We start from the raw sequence: 20,755 nt of genomic DNA on the forward strand, positions 1-20,755 counted from the left end.
GACACCACCTTCGCTTTCATCCATAGGCGAAGCAACTACAAGATGCTGAAAGAGCACTTCCGGCACTTCCTTAGGTAGACTTGGATTTACATCAATTCAACTATATCCAATATGTTCTTCTGTAGTTCTATTGTGCAAGACTGCAGTTGTCTAATTATAGTATTGCCATTGCCTCATTTGCTACTATTTGCTCGACTCCTCTTTGCCCCATCTGGCATCTTCTTTACCCCCTTCCCATGTATTTTCAACGTAGGCAATTTGTTCCTTGACCTTTTTGATAAGCTCTTTGTCCCCAGTATTCTTCTCAATGTTGTCACTACAAGGTATGTTAGCGATGCAAATGCTTGGTGTTCTGTCTGTCCAATGTTGGGCTAATCAATGTACCTTATTTTGATCGCAGGTCGTCCAGCAGCCGAACTGAGCTTTATGACAATGTTCAGAGGTAAAGACTTTGTCCCGGTCTTGCGGTGCGTGAAATCGTTGGTCAAGAAAGTTCCAACACCAAATCTGGGCAGGAATCCGTTGTCTTCCGCAGCCTTCTTGTACTCAAGGCATTTTTCTACATCAAGCGAGTCCGAAAATACTATGACCTTCTCTTTGATGCCTTGCGAGTCGTAGTATCTGCGCAGAAGCTTCACGTACTCTTGAGGATCGCCGGAATCTTGTCTAATTCCAGTAAAGAGCTCGGCGTACGTCTTGCGGGATCCATCGTCTCTGCAAAGAACAGCCTCGGATACGCCACCTTCGGTAGTCCGCGCGGGAAGACTGAAGGCGTTCAAGAATTCGGGTGTTCCAAAAGTGTCAGTCAGAGCTATGGAAAGGTTTGAACCAAAACAGCCAACCCAGTGTCGCAAGGCTTCCTCGGTGGCATTTTTGTAGTCGTTGAAAATGGCCGCTGTTCCCATAAACCATTCGTGTGCCACTGTCCCGACCGGGGGAATGTTGAAGCGCATGGCAAGATGCACGTTACTCGTACCGGAAAGTTCGCCAGGGAAACCTTTTAGTGCCGCTTCCTTGGATGCCTTTACCAGGCCGCGGAAAACTAGGGCTTGGGTGTGGTAATCACGGCGACGTCGTGTACCAAACTCTGACAGGATGCAACCCGATTCGAGAAGTTTCATACCTTTCTCAAAGGCTTTTTGCTCTTGGCCTTCGTAGTCCCAGTCGGTATCCATGAAACGAAAGTAGGCCTCGGATGTCAGGGCCAGCAATGGAATTTCGTAGAGTATCGTGTCCGACCACGTACCCGAAATGCTCACTTGCACATCGCCGAAATCGTTTTCGCCGCCCGTGTCTGTTCCAATAGCTTGGAATGTGATGGAGACCTGCTCCCTCGGTCGGAGCCTGAATTCCTTGAGGAAAGCCAGGTAGTCGGCACTTAGGTACTTGCAATGCTGCTCAAGAAACTTGTGCTCTTCGTCCGACAGTGAAATATTGCCGAGTTCTGGCCACAGTAAGTAAATTATGCATTGAGAAGTATATAGGCCTCAATTTACTCGTGATTTGCTCTTGTAGCCACCTGTAGCCAGCTCTAGACAGCCTCTTATCAGGTGTGCGATTGGTAAAGGCGTAGGTAACGGGAACGTCCTTGAAGTACTTGAATACGGCGCATTGCATGGTAAGCTTGTATAGGTCGGTATCCAGAAAAGAGATGACGCCTTCCGGAAAAGGCGAGGAGCTGTTGAAGTCCATATCGGCCGGGTTTGATGTTAATAGCTCGCTCGGTCTCCGATACAGGCGTTGCGTCGACGGTGGGGGGAGCGCAGATTGTTGGTGTCGCGCAGTGTCACTAGTCTGAGGAAAGATACGCAAAGAAGTTGTAGAATTCAAGAATTGGGTCCTGAAGAGCGTGAGGTCCTGAAGAGCATGAGCATTTAGAGAAAGCAGGGCTGGTAGAGCCTTGTAGAGACTCGGAAAGAAGATGCAGCGGGGCACTGACGCATTGAGGGACCTACAAATAGTCTGTCACGAAAATGAGCCCCGCCAACTGGCCATCTATTACTCCGTGTCGGGCGCGGCTCGATTCGCCCAGCAAAACTGAGTGAAGAGACAGGTGGAGCTGATTTGTATCATTCATGGCTCGTAGCTAGAACCCATTCGACTTTTCGAAACTCTATCAGTGTTGCTTGGAGGGCCTGTCTAGTCAACACCCTTTGAGAAGCCGCTGCGCCAACGCCTAGTAAAAGGGACAATGCACGCCATAGTGTCTGTCGGCGATTGCGGGTTGCTGGGCCTGAATTTTATGTTAATTTTTTCTTTCAGACTTTTCACTCACTTAGAAAAGAAGAGAGAGGAGAAAAGGAACATCAAATACACTCAGCCATTTGCTACCACAGCATACACAATATGTAACCAGTAGATACGCCTACGGTACCGACAAACGCAGTGGGGTTTTCTAAGTACAGGGTACACGAGCGCTAGGCCAGCGGACCCCAGAAAAATTTGGAGGCTACCTGTAGATTAGATAAGGTAGGCAGGATATTTTTTTTTTCCTCTTCAACCAGCTCCAGCGTCTTGTCGCGATACCTCTCTGCATATCGTTGCCTGCGCTGCTGCGAACCAGTGACAGTGACAGTGACAGCGACCATGGCGACCATGGACATCCACCGCTGTCGGTTCGTGCCTTATCGGCCATCCGCGATCAATGCTGTCGCCTTTTCACACCCAAGAACTAGAGACAGCAAGCATGCTGCCGTCGCCCGACTCGCAGTTGGCCGAGCCAATGGCGATATTGAAATCTGGAATGCTGCCGCCGGTATCTGGCACCAGGAACTCGTCATTCGAGGCGGCAAGGATCGCAGCATCGACGGCCTTGTCTGGGTCAATGAGCCGGACCAGGACCTCGGCGAAGGACGCACCTTGATTGGCAAATCCAGGCTGTTCAGCATCGGCTACACTTCGACCGTCACCGAATGGGATCTCGAAACAGGAAAGCCCAAGCGACATGCCAGCGGCCAGCATGGCGATCTATGGTGCATTGCTGCCCAACCTTCACTGCTCGACGATCGAACATCTTCCGTCCTCGATGCGCAGGGCTCCAACAAACTTGTTGCTGGTACAATTGATGGCGAGCTGGTAATGTACTCTGTCGAGGATGATGATCTTCGGTTCCAAAGAATCCTCGTCAAGTCGCCTACAAAAAAGGCACAGATGGTCAGCATCATCTTCCAGTCTCGCAAAGTCGTTGTTGTCGGCTGCTCCGACAGCACCATACGAGCCTACGATATCACCAAAGGACATATGCTCCGTCGGATGACCCTCGGATCTGACCTCGTTGGTGGCTCCAAGGATATCATTATATGGTCTGTCAAGTGCCTGCCCAACGGCAACATTGTCTCTGGCGACTCCACCGGCCAAGTTTGTATATGGGACGGCAAAACATACACCCAAATGCAAAGGCTCCAGAGTCACAAGCAAGACGTCCTCAGTCTCGCCATAAGCTCCGACGGCGCCACAATCATGAGCGGCGGCATGGATAGAAGAACCGTACTCTACAAACAAAACTCTGGGGCCGGCCAGCGCTGGGGCAAGGTCTGGGGCCGCAGGTATCACGAGCACGACGTGAAGGCCATGGCTACATTTGAGCACGCCCGCACCAGTGTTGTCGTATCTGGAGGTCCCGACTCGAACCTTGTTGTTGTTCCGCTCAAGGAAATGGGCCGTGAACATCACAGGATGGTCAGCGGTCTTCCGCAACAGCCGCCGCTCATCAGTGCCAGCAAAGCTCGGTTCATGGTGAGTTGGTGGGATCGCGAGATTCACTTGTGGCTGCTGCAGCAACCTGCCTCGGAGCTCACCAAGCCCAATGGTGATGGGCACTTGGACGTTCATCAGAACCGGAAACTACTCAAAACAATCGTCGTCAAGGGAGACTCCAACATTTCATCGGCCAGTATCAACGCCAATGGCACCCTTCTCGTTGCTTCAACATCCACAGACGTCAAAGCCTTTGCGCTGGAACACTCCAACCCCCAAAAACCTGCCGATGTTACGCTTTCTTCTATTCAGGTGCCGGAGCACATTGCCAAACTGGGCGCCAGCCAGGTGCAAATATCACCGGACAGTTCCTGGCTATGTCTCGTGCAGAACGGTTCTCGCGTCGTCATCGCTAACATTACATCTGATTCAAACCACCACACAATTACAGCGTCGCGCCATCTTCGCCGACTACACCGCTCCATCCCTAAATACATCCTGAATGGTGGTCTGGGCTCTTATGAGAGAAATGTTACCCACATTGCTTTCAGCCCAGACTCCAAGCTGCTTGCAGCAGCTGATCTAGCCGGATACATTGACACATGGGTACTGCGTGTTGCAGGACAGGATCCAGTCGATGGTCATGCAAATGGAGGTGAGAATGAGGACGCGTCAGCCGCTGACTCTGATTCATCAGACGATGAATCCGAAAGCACGGGTAGAAGTGAAGTGGGACGATGGGCTCGCAGTCCTAACGGCAAGCTAATGCCCAAACTTCCTGCGGCCCCGTCTGTCCTCGCATTCTCGGATAGCATTCCTGGACAGGAAGAGGCAGAGGACTATACCCTAGCAGCGGTTACATCGTCGTGGAATATCGTCGCATTCAACGTCTTGCAAGGATCGTTGACCCCATGGTCCCGCCGCCATCCCCGTAAGGCTCTTCCTGGGCCCATTCAAGATTTACTAGACTTGGCCAAGGGGGCTTTCTGGCAAGGGAGTAGACTATGGGTTTACGGTGTCTCTTTTCTATTCATGGTTGACATGAGCCAGGATTTGCCGGCTCCAGACAAGGAGACGGGTGACCAGCTCGTCCAACAAGGAACGAAGCGCAAGAGGACTAACATGACCAGCGGCGCCGGTGGTCGCATGGAAAGAGAGGGTCTGAAGCCGCACCAAATACGCAAATATGCGGCAAATAAGTGGGAGGATGTTGATGTCGACGGCCCTAGCCCTAGCGGCGACCCGGACAACGACAGCGACGACGACATGATGGATGCGGCAGACAGCGAGCTTACGCAACTTCGCAGCGCCATGGCTGGCAGCGAAACCCAATCAGGAGGGGCGGAGGATGAAAGCGGACGGAAGAAGTGGTGGATTACATACAAATATCGGCCTGTGCTGGGCGTCGTTTCTTTCAGCGGGCAAGCGGACTCGCTGGAGGTGGCGCTGGTTGAGCGCCCAACCTGGGACGTTGAAATGCAGGATACCTACTATGCCGGCGAAGAGTGGGAACGACGATAGGGCGGTGGTGCTATCTCGGTTAAAAGATGTGAAAGCTGACGACTAGATGACGGCCCCCGGTGGTGGAATGTTGGGATACATGTATCATGCGTCGTTGCAGGGCAAGACTGGGCTGATGCCAGTGTGTGTGTCTGTGGTGAGCTATCGCATCACAAATTCAAGAACTGTACAATGAACTACATATTTTGGAATACAATACTTGCCATCTCAAGGGACACTATCAATCGTTGAAACATATGTCGGGTCGCAATTGTATGTTCCACAATCCCTTCTCGGACAGTGTCAACAGCGTCGGCGTTTTTTTTTCCCGCAGTGTGCAATTTGCAGTTTACATTTAGCAGTGCAAGTCTTGCATTCGGAACTGCCTAGTCGGTCTTGCTTCATGAGATTGAGTCAAGTCAATGGAATCCTTATTGTCGGAGGCTTGTGCACGACAGGGCCAACTCAAAAGATGGTCTCGTGAGCCAAAGTCTTGGTTCGCATTTCAAAGGCTATGTCCGGTCTTTACACGTAATGAGTCGAGCAATTATCCCATATATGTTGTGCATGTGCGCACGGGTCAAGCCCGTCAAACAAGACAAGAAATATTCCCGAAGAAAAAAAAGAAAGAAAAAACGTTGGGTATACACTACGGCTTCCGAGGGAAGGACCAAAACGCGCGTCCCAAGGCTCGACCCGCTATGCATCACGAGCAGCGCTGCATTATGTTTTTTTGGGCCCTTGTTTTCCCGCATGTCCCGCAGAAAGACGGCGAGTAGATGGATTATGCAGGAAACGTCTCCCTACATTACGGGATTCTACCAAGTACGTGTGGTTGCGGAAACTCGGGCATCCGTGGCGTGATGCGAGCCCAAACAAAGGGGTTCACGAATCGTGAAGAGCGGCTACGGGTGGTGGAACGGGTGCGCTGCTGGTAGGGGGGGAGAAGAAGAAGAAAGAATCATGCACCCGGGCCTATTGGGTAACGGTATTGTACCTGGAGGGGAGAGGGCAAACAACGGTCAGTGATTATAGCCTGGTTCACCTGTGATAAGCATATACTGGATTATGGGCAAAAAGGACGCATCAGCTTCATAGCAGCTGCACCACTCAATAAGCAAAAAAAGGCTCCAATGGGACATTCCCGCACCTCAGGGTCGCCGCGGTCGAGTCACCGTGGTCGCCGCGGCCGGCACTCAATAGGGGGCTAGCAAACCGCCACCTGCCTCGCTACGACCAAGTCGCGTCACTGTCATCATCATTGATGGCCGAGAATTCGGGGTGACCAACAACGGCCACACCAAGCAAAGTTTGTGTACGGAGAAGGGAGTTGGGTGTTGGGGAGTCTACCAGTAGGAAGAGCAAACGAGGCCGCGAGAAAAAGCACCATTTGCACCAAGGCGGCGCCGCGTGGGCTGACCTGTGGAAACAAAAAGGTTTGTGTGGCTGCTCCTGCGCAGGGCAAGCAAAAGAGAGGAGGATGCGAAGAAGCTCCAAACCGTTCAGTCGGATTATTTTACTTACTGAGTGCTATTGGGATGACGCGGCCCTGTTCGAGCTTATGGGGAGGGGTTCGCCGAACGCACGGGTCCGAAACGGCAAGCTGGGCCGGTCGGTGACTGAACGCGCGCGCGGGAAGCCCAAAGCCTTGTGAGCCGCAAAGAAAAAATGGAATTGGAGAGAAAAGCAAAAAGGTGAGATAGAGTTGGGATCCGCACAGATGTGCCAACTTTGTCACCCCCTCCTCAGTCCTCCGTCCCCCCCCCCCCCCCCCCAACTCCAACGGATTTTGCGTCTCAGTCGCGCAGAGATGACACGGAGATGAAGCGACCTAGCGCGAGGAGAGTTCGGTGTTGGGAGGATTTTTTTGGTTGTCGAGGACGCAGATCTGTCAATGGGGCTGGTGGGCCCGTCTGCAACCTGGCAAAAAATTGAATTGCCCATGGACTTTGCGCATCCATGTTGGATGGAGGAGTGCGTCGTATTGCGTTGTTGTTTGGTTATCCGTACACGGACCAGGCGTTGGGAGGCGCGAGGTGCGAGCTGTTCGGTTGACGAGGCTGGCCGGGGTTGCAAAGCCAAACGTTGGCAGGATAAGGCGTGCAACAAGAGGGCATGGCAGGTAAGTAGGTACATGGAAGACACTGGAAATCACATATCAAGATTGGAAACTTGGGCAGCATTGGTTGTAATCTGTAAGTACTCCGTACTGGGTAGAGTGATGCGAATCATCTTGATGACCAAGTCTCATTCGTCCTGGAAGCCACGTTAGAGGCCTGCTATGCCCCCCCTGCGATTTTTGATGACAAAGCCGACGGGTTTTCGAGTGCCTGAGACGAGTGCTATTGGTGGGCTGTGGGCAGTGGTGAGCGACGATTCAAGGTGGAGGAACCATGCGCCAGATGCTACCTTGTTGCCCTCTGGGATGGTAATGGCCGGCAAGTCTCGATTTTTGACGGGTACCTGGTTGTAGTGCTCGTGGCAAGCATTTCGGCTGCATGAGATTTACAGTGGCGAGGGGCTGTCGTCAAGTGCGTGCGTCGTCGCCACCCGCCACAGAGGCGATCGACGGGACGGTGCGAGAAGACGGTGCGAGATACGACTCGCACTGTAATTTTACGGAGGGCTCGGGCCAATGTGAGGAGGCAAAGGTACAAGGGCAAAAGGGCCGTAATAGTGGTACGGAGTAAGTACTTAAGTTATTGAGTGAGAGTATCATGGCAATGGGTCTGTAACTCAGCTGGTGGAAAGTGGCTGATGCCGATCCAGCCAGAGAGGGACCCCTAGAGAAGCGCCAGGCACCGCCACAACTTGCACAGGGCGGCAAGAATCGAAAGAAGAAGAGAAAGACCAATAAGGAAGGAAAAGAAAAAGAAAGAAGAAAAAAGAGGGAGAGTGATAAGATATTAAAAGGGTCAGCTCGTGAACAAAGGGTCTGGGCAAGACTTGGCATCGCGGTATGCTTCTCAGCCGGGCCACTTATGTTGTACTCAGTAAGTATTGCGAGGGCCACCGGCTGAGGGAGCGTCATTGGCTTGGTGTGGCCGAGAGCGACAAATGGGTGATGGCAGGGTTGCAGGCACTGAAAGACAGAACAGGCACGCTGAAAAAAAAAAAAGAAAAAGAAAAAGAAAAAAGCAGGAAAGAATATTCAAGGGGGTCACAATAAGGCTGGAAGGGGGACGACGGTCTTTCGGGATGGGTGCATTTGGCTTGGGTACGGAGCACTGATAGTGAGCGAGTGGTCAGTCGTATGTATCCGTTACTGGGTAATCAATTGCCTCGTCATCGTCCGGGACCTACGAGTCGACGACGCCACCAGCGGCGACAAGGTACCGGTACCCGCTGAAAGGGGGGCGGTGCTAAATCTGGAAAAAATACCTTGAGGGTGGGTGCTCTTTATGTGGGATACGGGGGAAGTAATACCTGAACTTAAGGTACCACCAGTTTGGTGACGACGGAGAGGGCTGCCTCGAGGCACACGCTGAAAGCTCGCAAAACCCGTAGGGCATTTACGGGATCCTGTTTTTTAACTGGCTGCGCCAAAGGAAAGGCGCACTTGCTGGTTTAAAAAAATGGGAAAATCAAAGGAGGGAAAGGGGAGGAAAGGAAGATGCACAAAATACATGCACAAAATTACGTCGCTATACTCAGTAGAGTACGTATGTACATTTCATGCCTTCGTACGGAGAATTACTCTACAGATTACTTGTCTAGTCATTCACTTGATTTGTCGTCGTCGTCGTCGTCAAATCCGTCCTGTACTCAAAGCAACTTGTACTGGTACTTTGAGGCTGCGTAGGCCAGGCCCAGTTCGGCCCACCTTGCAGGATTCAAAGGCCGCTCATTGGTCCACCACCAACAGCTGACGCGTAAACTCGCAGAAACGATGGCAAGCAGAAGACGCACACACCCTCGTCCCGAGACACACTCTCTCCTCTGCCTCCCCAAAGTCCAGTCCAGTCTCCCAGTCTTCCAGTCCCCCCCCCGGTCATCCACACTTCCACATCCATCCAATCCATCCAATCCATTTCAATCCACTTCATGTTCCCCTTCCTTCCCAGCACCGCCTGCGCCCAAGCCCACCTCCAGCCCGGCTGCTCTTCAATCCGCATCTTCCTAGTCACCACCCGCCGACCTGACCCAATCCGCAATCCTCCTCTCCTCATCCAACACCCCATCGCCGGGAGGACAATTCCAGCTTCTGCGAAAGAGCGCCTGCCCGCACTCCTTTCTCGACAACCAAAAAGAAAAACGACTTGACTGTCGTCTTCCTGGATTTTCTCCATCGACAACCACGCTCAAGAGTGTGGCGTTGCACCCGCTCGACTCGTCCTGTCCCTCGACCACCGCCCACGTCCCTTGCGAGATTCCAGCCCGGTCCGTGGCAAACTCGCAGGCGTACGTAGTGCCAGGCTGACGTTGACCTGTTACGCCTATCGGATTCCACTGGCCAACCCCGACGTCCACGACCAACCGCCCCTCATAATAACATCGTCAACCTTCCGACGCCGACGCTCGCTCCCTTGATTTGTTCACCTTGATATTATCCCCCTCACCTCGACCCTCCGATACATATATTCGCCTTCCTTCCCCGTCTTCGCCCAACACTCACACTCCTCGTTCACCCTCCACCATGTCGGGCAGAGGTGCTCCCTTCAGCCCGGCCCCGGCTGATGGCTCGTACGGCGAGGAATGGGCCCACGACTTGCGCATCCGATTCGAGAGTCTCCTCCGCGACAAGCGCATGAACGACTTGCGCTCCAGCTCCCGACACGCCACCCCCAGCGCCTTTGAGCGAGCGTCAAGCGCCGACATTCACGGTCCTGCCTCGCCCATGACTGACCGTCCAATGACTTCTCACACACCCGTCACGCCGCCTTCGTACTCTTCAATCAGACACCTGCCTATCATTCCCTCAGCGCCGACTGCTGGTGACCGCGAGTCCCAGAAATTTCGCAACCTTCTCATCAGCCTATCGCTTACTCCCACAAAATACGAGAACCCAGGTCTCCTCGACGAGGCTCTCCAGATCATCCCTCTCGATCGCATCTATGGTGAGGCTGAAGAGGAAACACAGGTCCTCCAGGCCGAGGCTGAGAGCATGGGTGATGGTCGCAAACCCGAATGGGGTTATCAGGACTGCGTCATCCGCGCTCTTCTGCGATGGTTCAAGCGTTCCTTCTTCACCTGGGTCAATAACCCTCCATGCCCCGTCTGTCTGTCTCCGACCATCGCCCAGGGCATGACTGCACCTACCCCCGAAGAGAGTGCTTGCGGTGCTCTCAGAGTCGAACTCTACCGATGCTCCGCTCAAAACTGCGGCGCCTACGAACGATTTCCACGATACGGCGATGTCTGGCGACTGCTCCAAACTCGACGCGGCCGTGTTGGCGAGTGGGCCAACTGCTTCAGCATGCTGTGCCGCGCTGTCGGTGGCCGTGTTCGCTGGGTCTGGAACGCCGAAGACCACGTCTGGACTGAGGTGTACTCGGAGCACCAGCGCAGATGGGTCCACGTCGATGCCTGCGAGGAGGCATGGGACAATCCGCGCCTCTATGCCGAAGGCTGGGGCAAGAAGATGTCCTACTGTGTCGCCTTCTCAACCGACGGTGCCACCGATGTCACGAGACGATATGTCCGCAAGAACGAAAATGCCAGCGAGCGCAACCGATGCCCCGAAGAGGTCATGCTCTACATTATGCAAGAAATCAAGACGATTCGCCGGCAAAACATGAACAAGGATCAGCGTTTCCGTCTTGAAAAAGAGGACCAGATGGAAGGCGAGGAGCTACGCGGTTTCGTCGTTGCCTCCATCGCCCAGGCCGTCACTGACCTTGTTCCTGGTGCCAGCTCCTCGTCTGGTGTCAGGACCCATGCCACCCATGGCCAGGACACGAAGCTGCCTGCAGAGCAGCCCAGTCACCAATCCGGCCCATCGGACTGGGTCATGACTCAACCGGACGCCGGCCCGCGATACCAACCACGCGATCCCAGCCATCGACGTCACCTACCATGAGCTTGGCGCCAGTGTACACCATCACCGGCGACGCTCTTCTGTAGTGAGTTGTGGCGGGTCCAAACATAATATTCTTGCACATATACAAACACACCAACCGGATTCGCGGCACGAGATGCCCTTAATGATGATAATCTCCGGTCATTTTATATCACAGCGACCATGATCTACGCGGTCTCACCACACGTCACGTTGAACACAACGGGCTTTCCACACTATTTCCTTTCATGTCACTTCCAAGCCATACAAAAGCCGTCTTTGCATAGATTCGGACGTCTTTCCTGACCCGCAAACTTGGTCAGATGTTTGTACTTTACTCATTTTTCATTTTTCTCGGTTTGGGTTACTCGGAAGGAGGTCGGGCTTGGTCTGTGATGATGATGTTGCAGATGCCATTGGGTTACTCCGTCTCTGATTCCTGTCTTGGTCACTTTTCCTTTTGTTCTTGCTTTTCTTGGCACCTCGGGGTCCTGGGCTGAGCTACAAAACAAGCTCTTTGGCGTTTCGGTTTCCTTTTTTTTGGTTGCATTGGTAGGATCAGCGAAACAGCATTACGCTGAGGATTTGTGGCACCAGTAGTTGACTAGGTGGGCCTTTTGAAGATAGTTGAAGACAATAATAGACTCGCCGAGTGCGCTTGTCCATCAAAAGTCGTTTCATGTCACTGCTGTGCAAGACGTTTGAATCAGCTAAAGAGGCAAAGGACGTACAGCTACAATTCTCGGGCTTTGGACAGGATATGTGCTCGTGTAGATGATGCAGCTACAAGTTCCGGCAGCTATACGCGCGTCTAAAAACACTATTCGATACGTGAGACGGTTCAGTTTTTGCGACAACAGCTAGTATATATATATATATATATATACGATGGAGCCTATACCACCGACTCTGCGTGCACTCATGTTGCACCGTACGAGTGCCACCCCCAGACCATGTCATCCGCGAGATTCCGACGCCGACGATTACGCGCCCTACGCAGGTCATGCTGCGCGTGCACGCCTTGATCTTTACGCCGGCCGGGTTTCCAGCTGTCGCCGGCGAGATGAGGCTCTTTATAAAACTGGCATGAGTATCCGTCCCGTCCCGTGCCGCCGCTCGGCTGTTGCGTTCATCTCGGAGGATATTCATTTATCCCTTTATTTGCCTAAATCCTCCCTTTGTTTTCTCTCTATCTCTCTCCTCTCCAATTCCAAATACTCATGCCAGCTCGTCATGGAGGGCGCCGGCGAGGTCATCGCCGTCGGCGCCGAGGTCCGGCTGGCTCTCTTCAAAGTGGGCGACGGGGCGTAGGGCGCCCGCCTTTTGAGAAGCCCCGTGTCTCGCGACGCGCCGGCCGACGTGGCGGTGACGGCGGTGCAGGCGTTCCGGCGCGGGGATGCGGCTGGCGGACCTGCCGGCGCTGCGGGGCCGGACCGTCTTCGTCGTCGGCGGGCTCAGCGCAACGGGTCTCCGCGGGCGCGCGCAGTACGCCAAGATGGCGCTCGTCGACGAGCCGCTGCCGGGCGTGGTGGACGCCAAGGCTGACTACACACACGTACACGGCCGAGCGATGCCGTGTTGCCACGCCGGAGCGTCGACTTGGCGTACCACACGTGGCCCGGCGCGCCGCTCGCCGAGACCATCGCCGTCACGAGGTCCGTGGCCGGGGCCGGGGCGAGGCCCATTGCGCGCGGCCACGTCTGCGCGGTCGCGAACACGGTCGACTTTGACGACCTCGACGCCGCCGTGAGGCGCGTGTGCTGCACGGCGTATTCTGGAAGGGTCAGGCGTGGGCCAGATTGTGGTGCGCATCGGTGAAGCCCCGACATCATCAACGACAACAACAATGACTGATCACTAGCATGGTGTTTTATAGAAGGTGTGCAAGAATAAGAGGATGCTACAAGATTCATGGCGGTACATTGCATTACAATATCTCTTTAGATAAAGACGGGCTAAACCCAGCCCAATTGCTTTCTCCTTCTTCACGAGCTAGGTTCCTCGCCAATCTCGTGGAGCTCTTTACGGCCCATGGCAATGAGGTCGTCATTGTCCAGCGTGTCCTTGTCGAAGCCGTGCACGGCGGCGCTGACGGCGGCGGCGCCAATCTCACGAATGTCAATGAGCGGGAGGCTAATCACGCTGGCGGCGGCGCTGGCCAGCATGCCCGTGACGAGGCCCATCCTCTCTGGCGACTTGACGAGGCCGAGGCGGAGGAGGCACGTCTCTATGATGCCGCCAGACTGCTTGGTGGCTTCTAGTAGCTGCGTTTCAATGCGTCCCTTTTTTTTAATCAGTGTCAATGTGCTGCAAAATCAATAGTTTTTTTTTAAAAAAAAAAAGAGAGTGAAGAAACCCCACGCAGAAAGGTCAACATACTCGCATCAGAGTATAGTCGCCGAGAATCCAAGGCTTCTTGGTCTGGTCCCGTTCCGCCTTGGCGCCGCTGGCATAGACGAAGCGCAACGGCTTGCCGCCCTCGGGTCGGGGCAGCTGCTTCAGCACGCTGAAGCCCTCCATGACGTAGTCGACGCAGACCTTCTTGACGGTTTCAAAGTCCATCGTCTTGGACGCGGTTGGCGTAATGGCCAGGAGCCTGAACAAACGGGGGAAAGTTCCCTTGTTGTCAGCGTTTGCTCCATCAGGATGAAGGCATGGGAAAGAGGGAGAGCCCGCGCGGCGGGACGAGGGCGAGAGCCAAAGGAAAAAAAAAAGGAAAAAAAACAATCCCACGTACCAGATGCAGGCATCGGCGCCGGCGAGTTGGCTCTTGACGTCATCCGGGTAGCTCGTGAAATCGTCCAGCGTCACCGACTGAAACTTTTCGAGCGCCGGCCCGGCGGTGACGCTCTTGGGCGGCGGCGTGGGACGGCGGCCGAGAGCGACGACGGAGGTGACAGACTTGTGCGAGAGGGCTTGGCGGATGACTTCGGTGCCGATGAGGCCAGTGGCGCCGACGACGATGAGCTTCATGATGCCTTGGGGTCTTGTGGATCTTTCTTCCTCCGCTGTCTGTATTTGGAAATCCAGGAGCGGTATACACACATACGCATACACACACGATGAGAAAATAGTCGAAAATGGCAAGTAGAAGGAGGGGCATAAAGGGAGCATCGGAAGGTTTTATCCTGTAGCGCAGTTGGGACACGGCCCGGATTTAAGGGCCAGAGTTCCGGCCGGCATGGAGATGATCGCCCGGAGGGGGACGCAAGCGCTACCTCCTCACCAACTTACCTAGCTGAGAGACAAGGCTGGCACTATTATAGGCGATGGGAGGATGCTAATCCAGGCCAATCGCCGTCGATCAGACATTTCTCGGAGCCGCTTTTGCGTCTCGAACAATTCGCCTTTTATCTGCCTCTTGGGCAAACTCTATGTGGCTATCCTACATCACCGAACCCAATATTGACTCTTTCTTAGCGTGGTCTGTCTTCACCTTGTATTTCATATCAATCTAAGAGGCGTGATTCGGGTGCGACTTTAGTCTTTCTATTTTATACATATACTATGTCGTCACCATAAGTTTTCCCTACACAGTCTGGGACCAGAATTTACCACCATCGCGGCGTGGGTTCGCGGAAGACGTTTGATCCGCAGTGAATATCACCCACGCCGACATGGTGAGAGTACCAGTCGTCCATGAAACTAACGGTCAAGTTTGTCGCGGCGTACGCGGCCAGCACGGCCTCCTGGAGGATATCCTTGCCATCGACGACGGGCCCCCACGGGTTGGGGGCCAGATAATGCGTGGCGCTGAAGAGCAGGCCGTTGACCGAGGACGGGTAGAGCGACTCCATCGCACACGCTGTCTCGTAGGACTTGAGCGACTCTTCCTCGTCTTCGGGGTCGGGGAGGACCTTGATCCGCTGATACGTACGCTTGCCCTCAAAGGTCTCGTTGTAGAAGAACCCGGGGACGCGGATGATCTCCTGGTCGGTGACGCCAGTCTCGCGCTTGACAATGTCGACATTCTTCTGGATGTGTCGGGCCGCGTAGTCCACGATGCGCTCGAGAACGGGCAGGTTGAGGACGTCGCTGACCGTCTTGTTGGTCAGCGGCGGGATGCCGTACGCGCCGTTCTTGTCGTAGGGCATGTGCGGGCGCGAGACGGCCTTGACGTTGCCGTGGCCGTCGGCCTTGAGCTTCTGGAACAGCTCGAGGGCCAGGGAGGGGTCTTGGATCGCCATCACCCAGCCTCGCTCAGACTGCACGGGCAGGAACTGCATGAACTCGTCCACGTGGCCGACTCCCAGCCAGGACGTCTCGAGCTCGACCATGGGCTGCGACTCCTGCGCGGCCAGAAGCGCGCTCATCTTCGGCTTGCTGCCGTATCGCGAACCCATAAACGTGCGGCCGGCGGGGTACACGCGGCCCTGGTACTCGTAAGGCGGGATCGTTTCGAGGTTTCCTCCCGCCTCTTTGCTGGTATCGTCGGCGTTTGAATCATCACTCTCGTGGATTGGCCAGATTTGCACAGCGCCGACCGTGTCTGATCTAAGCTGCGTAAACGCAACCTGTCCGTCTGGTTCCCGAGTGGCAACTCGGATCACCACCCGGAGGGTGACTGGTCCCGATGGTCCAGGCATGCTCATGTATCCAGTCTCGATTCTGTCCTGTGCCCAGTCGCTGATACCATCCAGAAGACGAAGAGGCTTTTCGACGCCCGCCTTCCTGGTGTTGTCGCCCAGTTGGGTGATGAAGTTTTGGAATGGGTCGTGTTTGCCGGGGATATTAGCAATGACTTCGGTCACTTTCTGGAGGTGATGATGGGTCAGGATGGGTGCGACGCGCAGGACGACCGAGTCCTGGCCGACACTGGCGCCGTCGCGGACGGAGAATTGCAGCGTCACCCGACCATCCCAGGCATCCGGACGGCGCACGTCCCGGGCATCGATGCCGAGGCTCAGGCCGCTCCTGAGCTCTCCGGCGGAGAAGGTATGGTTGGCGCTGATGAAGCGCCAGTCGGAGCCGTCCCGCTGGAAGACTCGTACTTGCTTGCTGGCAGCCTCGCCCACGATAGTGACGGTACCGGAAGCGGAGTCGCCCACGTCTGCCAGCGGCAAGGTGGCAACGGGCGCGAGGTATTTCGGGTTGCGCTGCACATTGTCCGAGGCGTCGTGGCACTTGTCCAAGAGGTCGTCTGCGGGGCGTTGCCGCTCTTGCTCCGGAGGCTCCCCCGGGGTTGGCCGTGTGATGTTCAAGTTGAGCTGACGGGAGCAACGCTGGCCGGAGTCTCCAATGTTGGCAAGGAAAAGGGCACCACGCTGTTCGGTCCAGGTCTCCTTGTCAACCGAATCAGAGTCGCCGATGAGGTCGATGTGGCCGTCTCGGTTGGTGTCAGCCAGTATGACTGGCTGCAAAGCTTGAGCTGCTCCTGCGAAGCCTGGCGTTTTGTGTGAGTTGATAGGAATGTGAGCCAAGGGGGGAGTCTCAACGTACCTAGAAGCAACACACTGGTTACGCGTACTGCTTTCATCATGTTGGGCGAGGTCAGAGAGGATAAATGCAACTATAGCCGTGACCAGTGATGGGTTGAGCCTTTTGGAGCAGAGTGGTGACAGCACTCGATATCCTACTGTCCTTATATACTATTTTGTGCGTACCCCTTGTTAGTCCTCGTCGAGAGACTGGCGGTCAGACCCAGTGAGCCTCAATACTTGAACCCTCCCACATTCGAAGCTGGGTTAGACCCAAATCTCCTCTCGGTTGGCCAAGCAAGGACAACTATTGACCTATCCATGTCGCGAAGTCGCTCATTTCACGCCGTTCCATGCTAGGCCTGATCCAATTTTTACCTTGTTGCTGGCTAGTAAAGAGGCCGATGTAGGGATATGAGTGGGCATTACTATATCGTTAAGTTGATTTCCTATATTTGGGTTCGTAGCTTGATCATGATGCAACGCTACGGACAGGATCCTCCGCTTTTCCTCCTACGCCGCAACGTAATGAGGATCCGTCGAACCGCCTTGGTTTGTGTTGTCATATTATGTGCGAGACAGGACCTTCTTTCTGTAATGAAGCACAAAGGAGTTGCCTTGGCGTCTACCGGTTGTGGTTAAACAAGCCGCGCTGCCTTACTCTTGCCCAGCACACAGTCCTATACTATACAAAATCACAATAACTGTACCATGCTCACAGCCCATAGTAAAGTGACATGCTTCAATATCATGGGCGCTTGGTGCATAACTTCGGAACGGCTGCCAAGACACCGTCCAGTCCACTGTCTCACGAATATCCTTCAAAGACTATGCAAGGATCGGTTGTGAGCGATTTGCCGTCGATCCAGCTGGGTGTGGGCTCGGCGACAACACGCGGCCGCGCGGCCAAACCCACTCACTGCAGGTACAAATCAGAAAGACGCGGCACATAACTTTATTATTAAGGACCACTTCTGAAACAAGATACACTTTTGTCGACGGCATAAAAATCATGGCCCACCGACTCGGAGTCCACGTCCCCAAACCTATAAGACGGTAGAGACTCTGGTTTGCGCACGGCCTCGTAGCCAAGTAATCTGGGGTATCCGCCTAGCTGACTACCGCCGTCTTGCTAGACAACAGGTGTCGATTTATGAAGAGATCAATCCGATAAGATTTCAATCCAGAATTCAGGGCCATCACATAAGTAGAGTGAGGTGGTGTTGAGCTGCGGAGAGGCCAATGATGGCCCTCTGCACCTCCGAAGTATTCGGCAATATGTCGGGATATGTAAAATGCCATGGAAACAAGGAGGATATATAACTCTGATTTAAAGCTTTGTGCAACTCTATTTTAAGGACTTTTCCATGTTAAAATAGACTCTGCTTTCTAGTTTGCCTGCTTAGTCTTGAATAGGCAGGAGGCGAGAGAAAGGATTACGCGTCTTGGACAAGACTGTGCTATTACGACCTACAGTGTTCCCTTTGCGGATCAATAAAAATACGAGGTTTCCACTTGGCCGATAGATTGAGGGTTATACTCCGTATACACTGGCCAGAAGCCCCAATCGGACGTAGTGGCTAATAAATCACGGCCGATCATCCCAGCACAGGTGTTAGTTATCGACTTGTTACATTTTTCATCCAGAACTCGCCTCGTTCCGAGCAAAGCTGCGTCAAGTCAACAATGATTAGATGAGAAAGAGTCTTCGGTCATCCCCGCTGAAGCTTCCGAAGGTGGACTTGAAGCTGGCAGCGTCGCTCGAACCTCCAAGCTCTACGAGGCACCCCTGTAGCGGAGCTTCTCCCCCCTCAGGGGAGCGTGCCGCAATGTCACAGCTTGTACCCTGCCTGTATGCTGCCGATACGAGAAGGCAGTGGACTCGGTCCTGCGCTGCACGATGGACCTCCGGCAATGTAACGGAGAATATGGGGGTCCGTGGAGGGGATATGATGCATGCGACTAGGTGGACGCTGGAGGCTACCTATTCTACGTGTAATGCTGGCGGGGAATCATCTTCGAGGTGGCGATGGTACGACAGAGCATCCTTACTCCATATTTATACATTTCCAGTGATTCGATGACACACGCTCATGCATATGGAAAACATTGTGAGGTCGGGGCCGACCGAGTCCCCTCATCAGTTCGTACACTTGCTAATGGAAGTCCAACCCGCGCCATCATTTATTCTAAGCTGTACCGGAGAAATAAGGGCCCAAGGACAGTCATGCCAATCTTGGAAAAGAAGCGGTGGCTATTTCGCCACAGGACGGCGCCAATTATACTTGTTGTTACGTCCAGCTGTACGGAGTGATGGTGGTCACTCTAGGAGAACGCCTGCGGATTAAGACTGGAATTTCCGTCTAGGTTCCGCCCTCTCTGCACGTAGTCACTCTGCGGGCCTTGTAGCCTAGAGACACCCATAACTATTGGTCATGTCTGGGATCGATAGAATGTGCTCATGAGCTATCAATTGCTCTATCAAGTGCAATTGGAGCATGCATCATTATCACTAATAAGCACTGGTCGAGTGGCGGAGGCGTGGTATATGTAAAGAGCGTCTTAGGTCAAGCAGAGGTTTGAGGGCGGAGGAAAGAAAGACTCAGAGCCAAATTAGAAATGAAAACAGAAATAAAAATAAAAATAAAAATAAAGATAAAAATAAAAATACTCGAACAAAGTGTCTATCTGCGTACTTATCAATTCGATCTAAGCTCATGGCCTGCCGTGCCTCACGCTATTACTGAGTAGTATATGCTCACGCGTTTGGTGGGGCCTCTTTACGCGGGTGGCCGCTCGACCGGCGCGACCGAGTCCAGCCTCCTCGTTCGTGCGAGTCCAAGACGTGGCACTTGCATACAGTTTACGCCGCGACACACCCTCGACGTTTTCTACAATCTCTATCATCAACATTTTATTTGATTACTTTTTTACTCCCTTTCTGGATACTGAGCTGCTATTATTTGCCTTCTCCAGTCGTTCCATCTGGCCCTAATCCCCCATCTACACACCATATTCAGCCTCGCCATCAGCTACCACGACAACCCACATTACAAAATGACGCTGAAGCGCAAGAGATCGTCCCCCGAGCTCCCATCGTCGCCGCTCTCTTTTGCTTCCGCTTTCAGCTCGCCGCCCAGCAATGGCCCCTCTGCACCTGCGTTCACACCTCGCATGGGCCTCGTCAACCCGTGCCATCTCAACAGCCGCACGCTGAAGCGTTTCCGCAACGGCAGGCCCTCCCAGGAAGAAATTCATCGTGAGTACCCGACGACGGCAGCCTGGCATCTGCGCTATAACTGCCCCCCTCCGTCTGCATCCTCTCTCTTTCACGTCCGCTAAAGCATTGGGCCCAGAGCGCACGCTGGAATTATTATATACCGCACAGCACCAACAGCAATGCCAAGACCCGTCCTCGCCGTGCCCCAACGTTGAAGCCCCTCCCGAGTCGGAGCAGCCGCAGCCGAACCACGACGACCATCAGCAGTCGTTGCATAGATTCTGGAATATAAGGTCCCAACCGACAGCGGCCCCGGACACCAGCATTGGACCGATGCACATGGACGAGTCTTGAGGTACTCGACGGTGCAGCCATCTACCGTGCATCTCGCTGTGCAAGGACTGCCGCAACTGCGAAAGCCATGGCTTACCTAAATAAAGGTTACTCGCGGCACGCAAGCGAGATGGGACCTCGGCCAAGCACAACCCGCTGGCGGGTGTGCAGGAGGATTCCAACGACCAAATATGAGAACAGACATCGATATCAGACGCAGGCTGATGCTGTAATGGATATCCAGTGAGCAGGCCAACTGAATCTCTTCCATAAAGAGCTGGTCAATCTGCCGTGGGTCCATCGCCATGACTGTCCACTACATTTAATCATGATAAACCCCGACATCATATAAACAGGCTCATAGTGAGCAAGTAATGTATACTATAACTCACTCACTTAATACGCTCCATAATGCTACTTTTTGATATGTGCCCATCATTTTGGCTGTACGATGCTACCTTTATACACCTTTGTAAATCAAGGGCCAGTACTCGCGTAGAGCATCATGGCGGGACCTCGTCTGGGCGGCTAGCAAGAGATATTCAACTGCCTCGAAGCATCAGCGTTTGGAGATTGTCTGGGCTGACAACG

General features: G+C 53.8%; 7 protein-coding genes across 7 annotated transcripts; 3 read left to right on the top strand and 4 right to left on the bottom strand.

The window, feature by feature from the left end:
- Positions 1–183: 183 nt before the first annotated feature.
- On the bottom strand, positions 184–1,692 carry V2A60_003185 (nicotinate phosphoribosyltransferase; the record flags this gene model as incomplete). The annotated part of the gene is made up of 3 exons (XM_083254525.1): positions 184–316; positions 385–1,444; positions 1,497–1,692. 3 exons carry the CDS (start codon positions 1,690–1,692, stop codon positions 184–186), a joined length of 1,389 nt encoding a protein of 462 aa, XP_083110651.1.
- An 894-nt stretch (positions 1,693–2,586) lies between these two features.
- On the top strand, positions 2,587–5,217 carry V2A60_003186 (small subunit rRNA maturation protein UTP4; the record flags this gene model as incomplete). Its single annotated transcript, XM_083254526.1, has 1 exon — positions 2,587–5,217. One exon carries the CDS (start codon positions 2,587–2,589, stop codon positions 5,215–5,217), a length of 2,631 nt encoding a protein of 876 aa, XP_083110652.1.
- Positions 5,218–9,832: 4,615 nt separating this feature from the next.
- On the top strand, positions 9,833–11,215 carry V2A60_003187 (peptide-N4-(N-acetyl-beta-glucosaminyl)asparagine amidase; the record flags this gene model as incomplete). The annotated part of the gene is made up of 1 exon (XM_083254527.1): positions 9,833–11,215. One exon carries the CDS (start codon positions 9,833–9,835, stop codon positions 11,213–11,215), a length of 1,383 nt encoding a protein of 460 aa, XP_083110653.1.
- A 1,197-nt stretch (positions 11,216–12,412) lies between these two features.
- On the bottom strand, positions 12,413–13,006 carry V2A60_003188 (uncharacterized protein; the record flags this gene model as incomplete). The annotated part of the gene is made up of 2 exons (XM_083254528.1): positions 12,413–12,739; positions 12,803–13,006. The coding sequence occupies 2 exons, from the start codon at positions 13,004–13,006 to the stop codon at positions 12,413–12,415; spliced, it is 531 nt and encodes a 176-aa protein (XP_083110654.1).
- Positions 13,007–13,179: 173 nt separating this feature from the next.
- On the bottom strand, positions 13,180–14,167 carry V2A60_003189 (uncharacterized protein; the record flags this gene model as incomplete). The annotated part of the gene is made up of 3 exons (XM_083254529.1): positions 13,180–13,476; positions 13,574–13,790; positions 13,932–14,167. The coding sequence occupies 3 exons, from the start codon at positions 14,165–14,167 to the stop codon at positions 13,180–13,182; spliced, it is 750 nt and encodes a 249-aa protein (XP_083110655.1).
- A 578-nt stretch (positions 14,168–14,745) lies between these two features.
- V2A60_003190 (protein-arginine deiminase domain-containing protein) lies at positions 14,746–16,673 on the bottom strand (the record flags this gene model as incomplete). The annotated part of the gene is made up of 2 exons (XM_083254530.1): positions 14,746–16,577; positions 16,634–16,673. The coding sequence occupies 2 exons, from the start codon at positions 16,671–16,673 to the stop codon at positions 14,746–14,748; spliced, it is 1,872 nt and encodes a 623-aa protein (XP_083110656.1).
- A 2,995-nt stretch (positions 16,674–19,668) lies between these two features.
- On the top strand, positions 19,669–20,185 carry V2A60_003191 (uncharacterized protein; the record flags this gene model as incomplete). Its single annotated transcript, XM_083254531.1, has 2 exons — positions 19,669–19,870; positions 19,968–20,185. The coding sequence occupies 2 exons, from the start codon at positions 19,669–19,671 to the stop codon at positions 20,183–20,185; spliced, it is 420 nt and encodes a 139-aa protein (XP_083110657.1).
- Positions 20,186–20,755: the final 570 nt, after the last annotated feature.

The sequence above is a fragment of the Cordyceps javanica genome, chromosome 2 (genome assembly GCF_051103115.1).
Source record: "Cordyceps javanica chromosome 2, complete sequence".
Classification (NCBI taxonomy): Eukaryota; Fungi; Ascomycota; class Sordariomycetes; order Hypocreales; family Cordycipitaceae; genus Cordyceps; species Cordyceps javanica.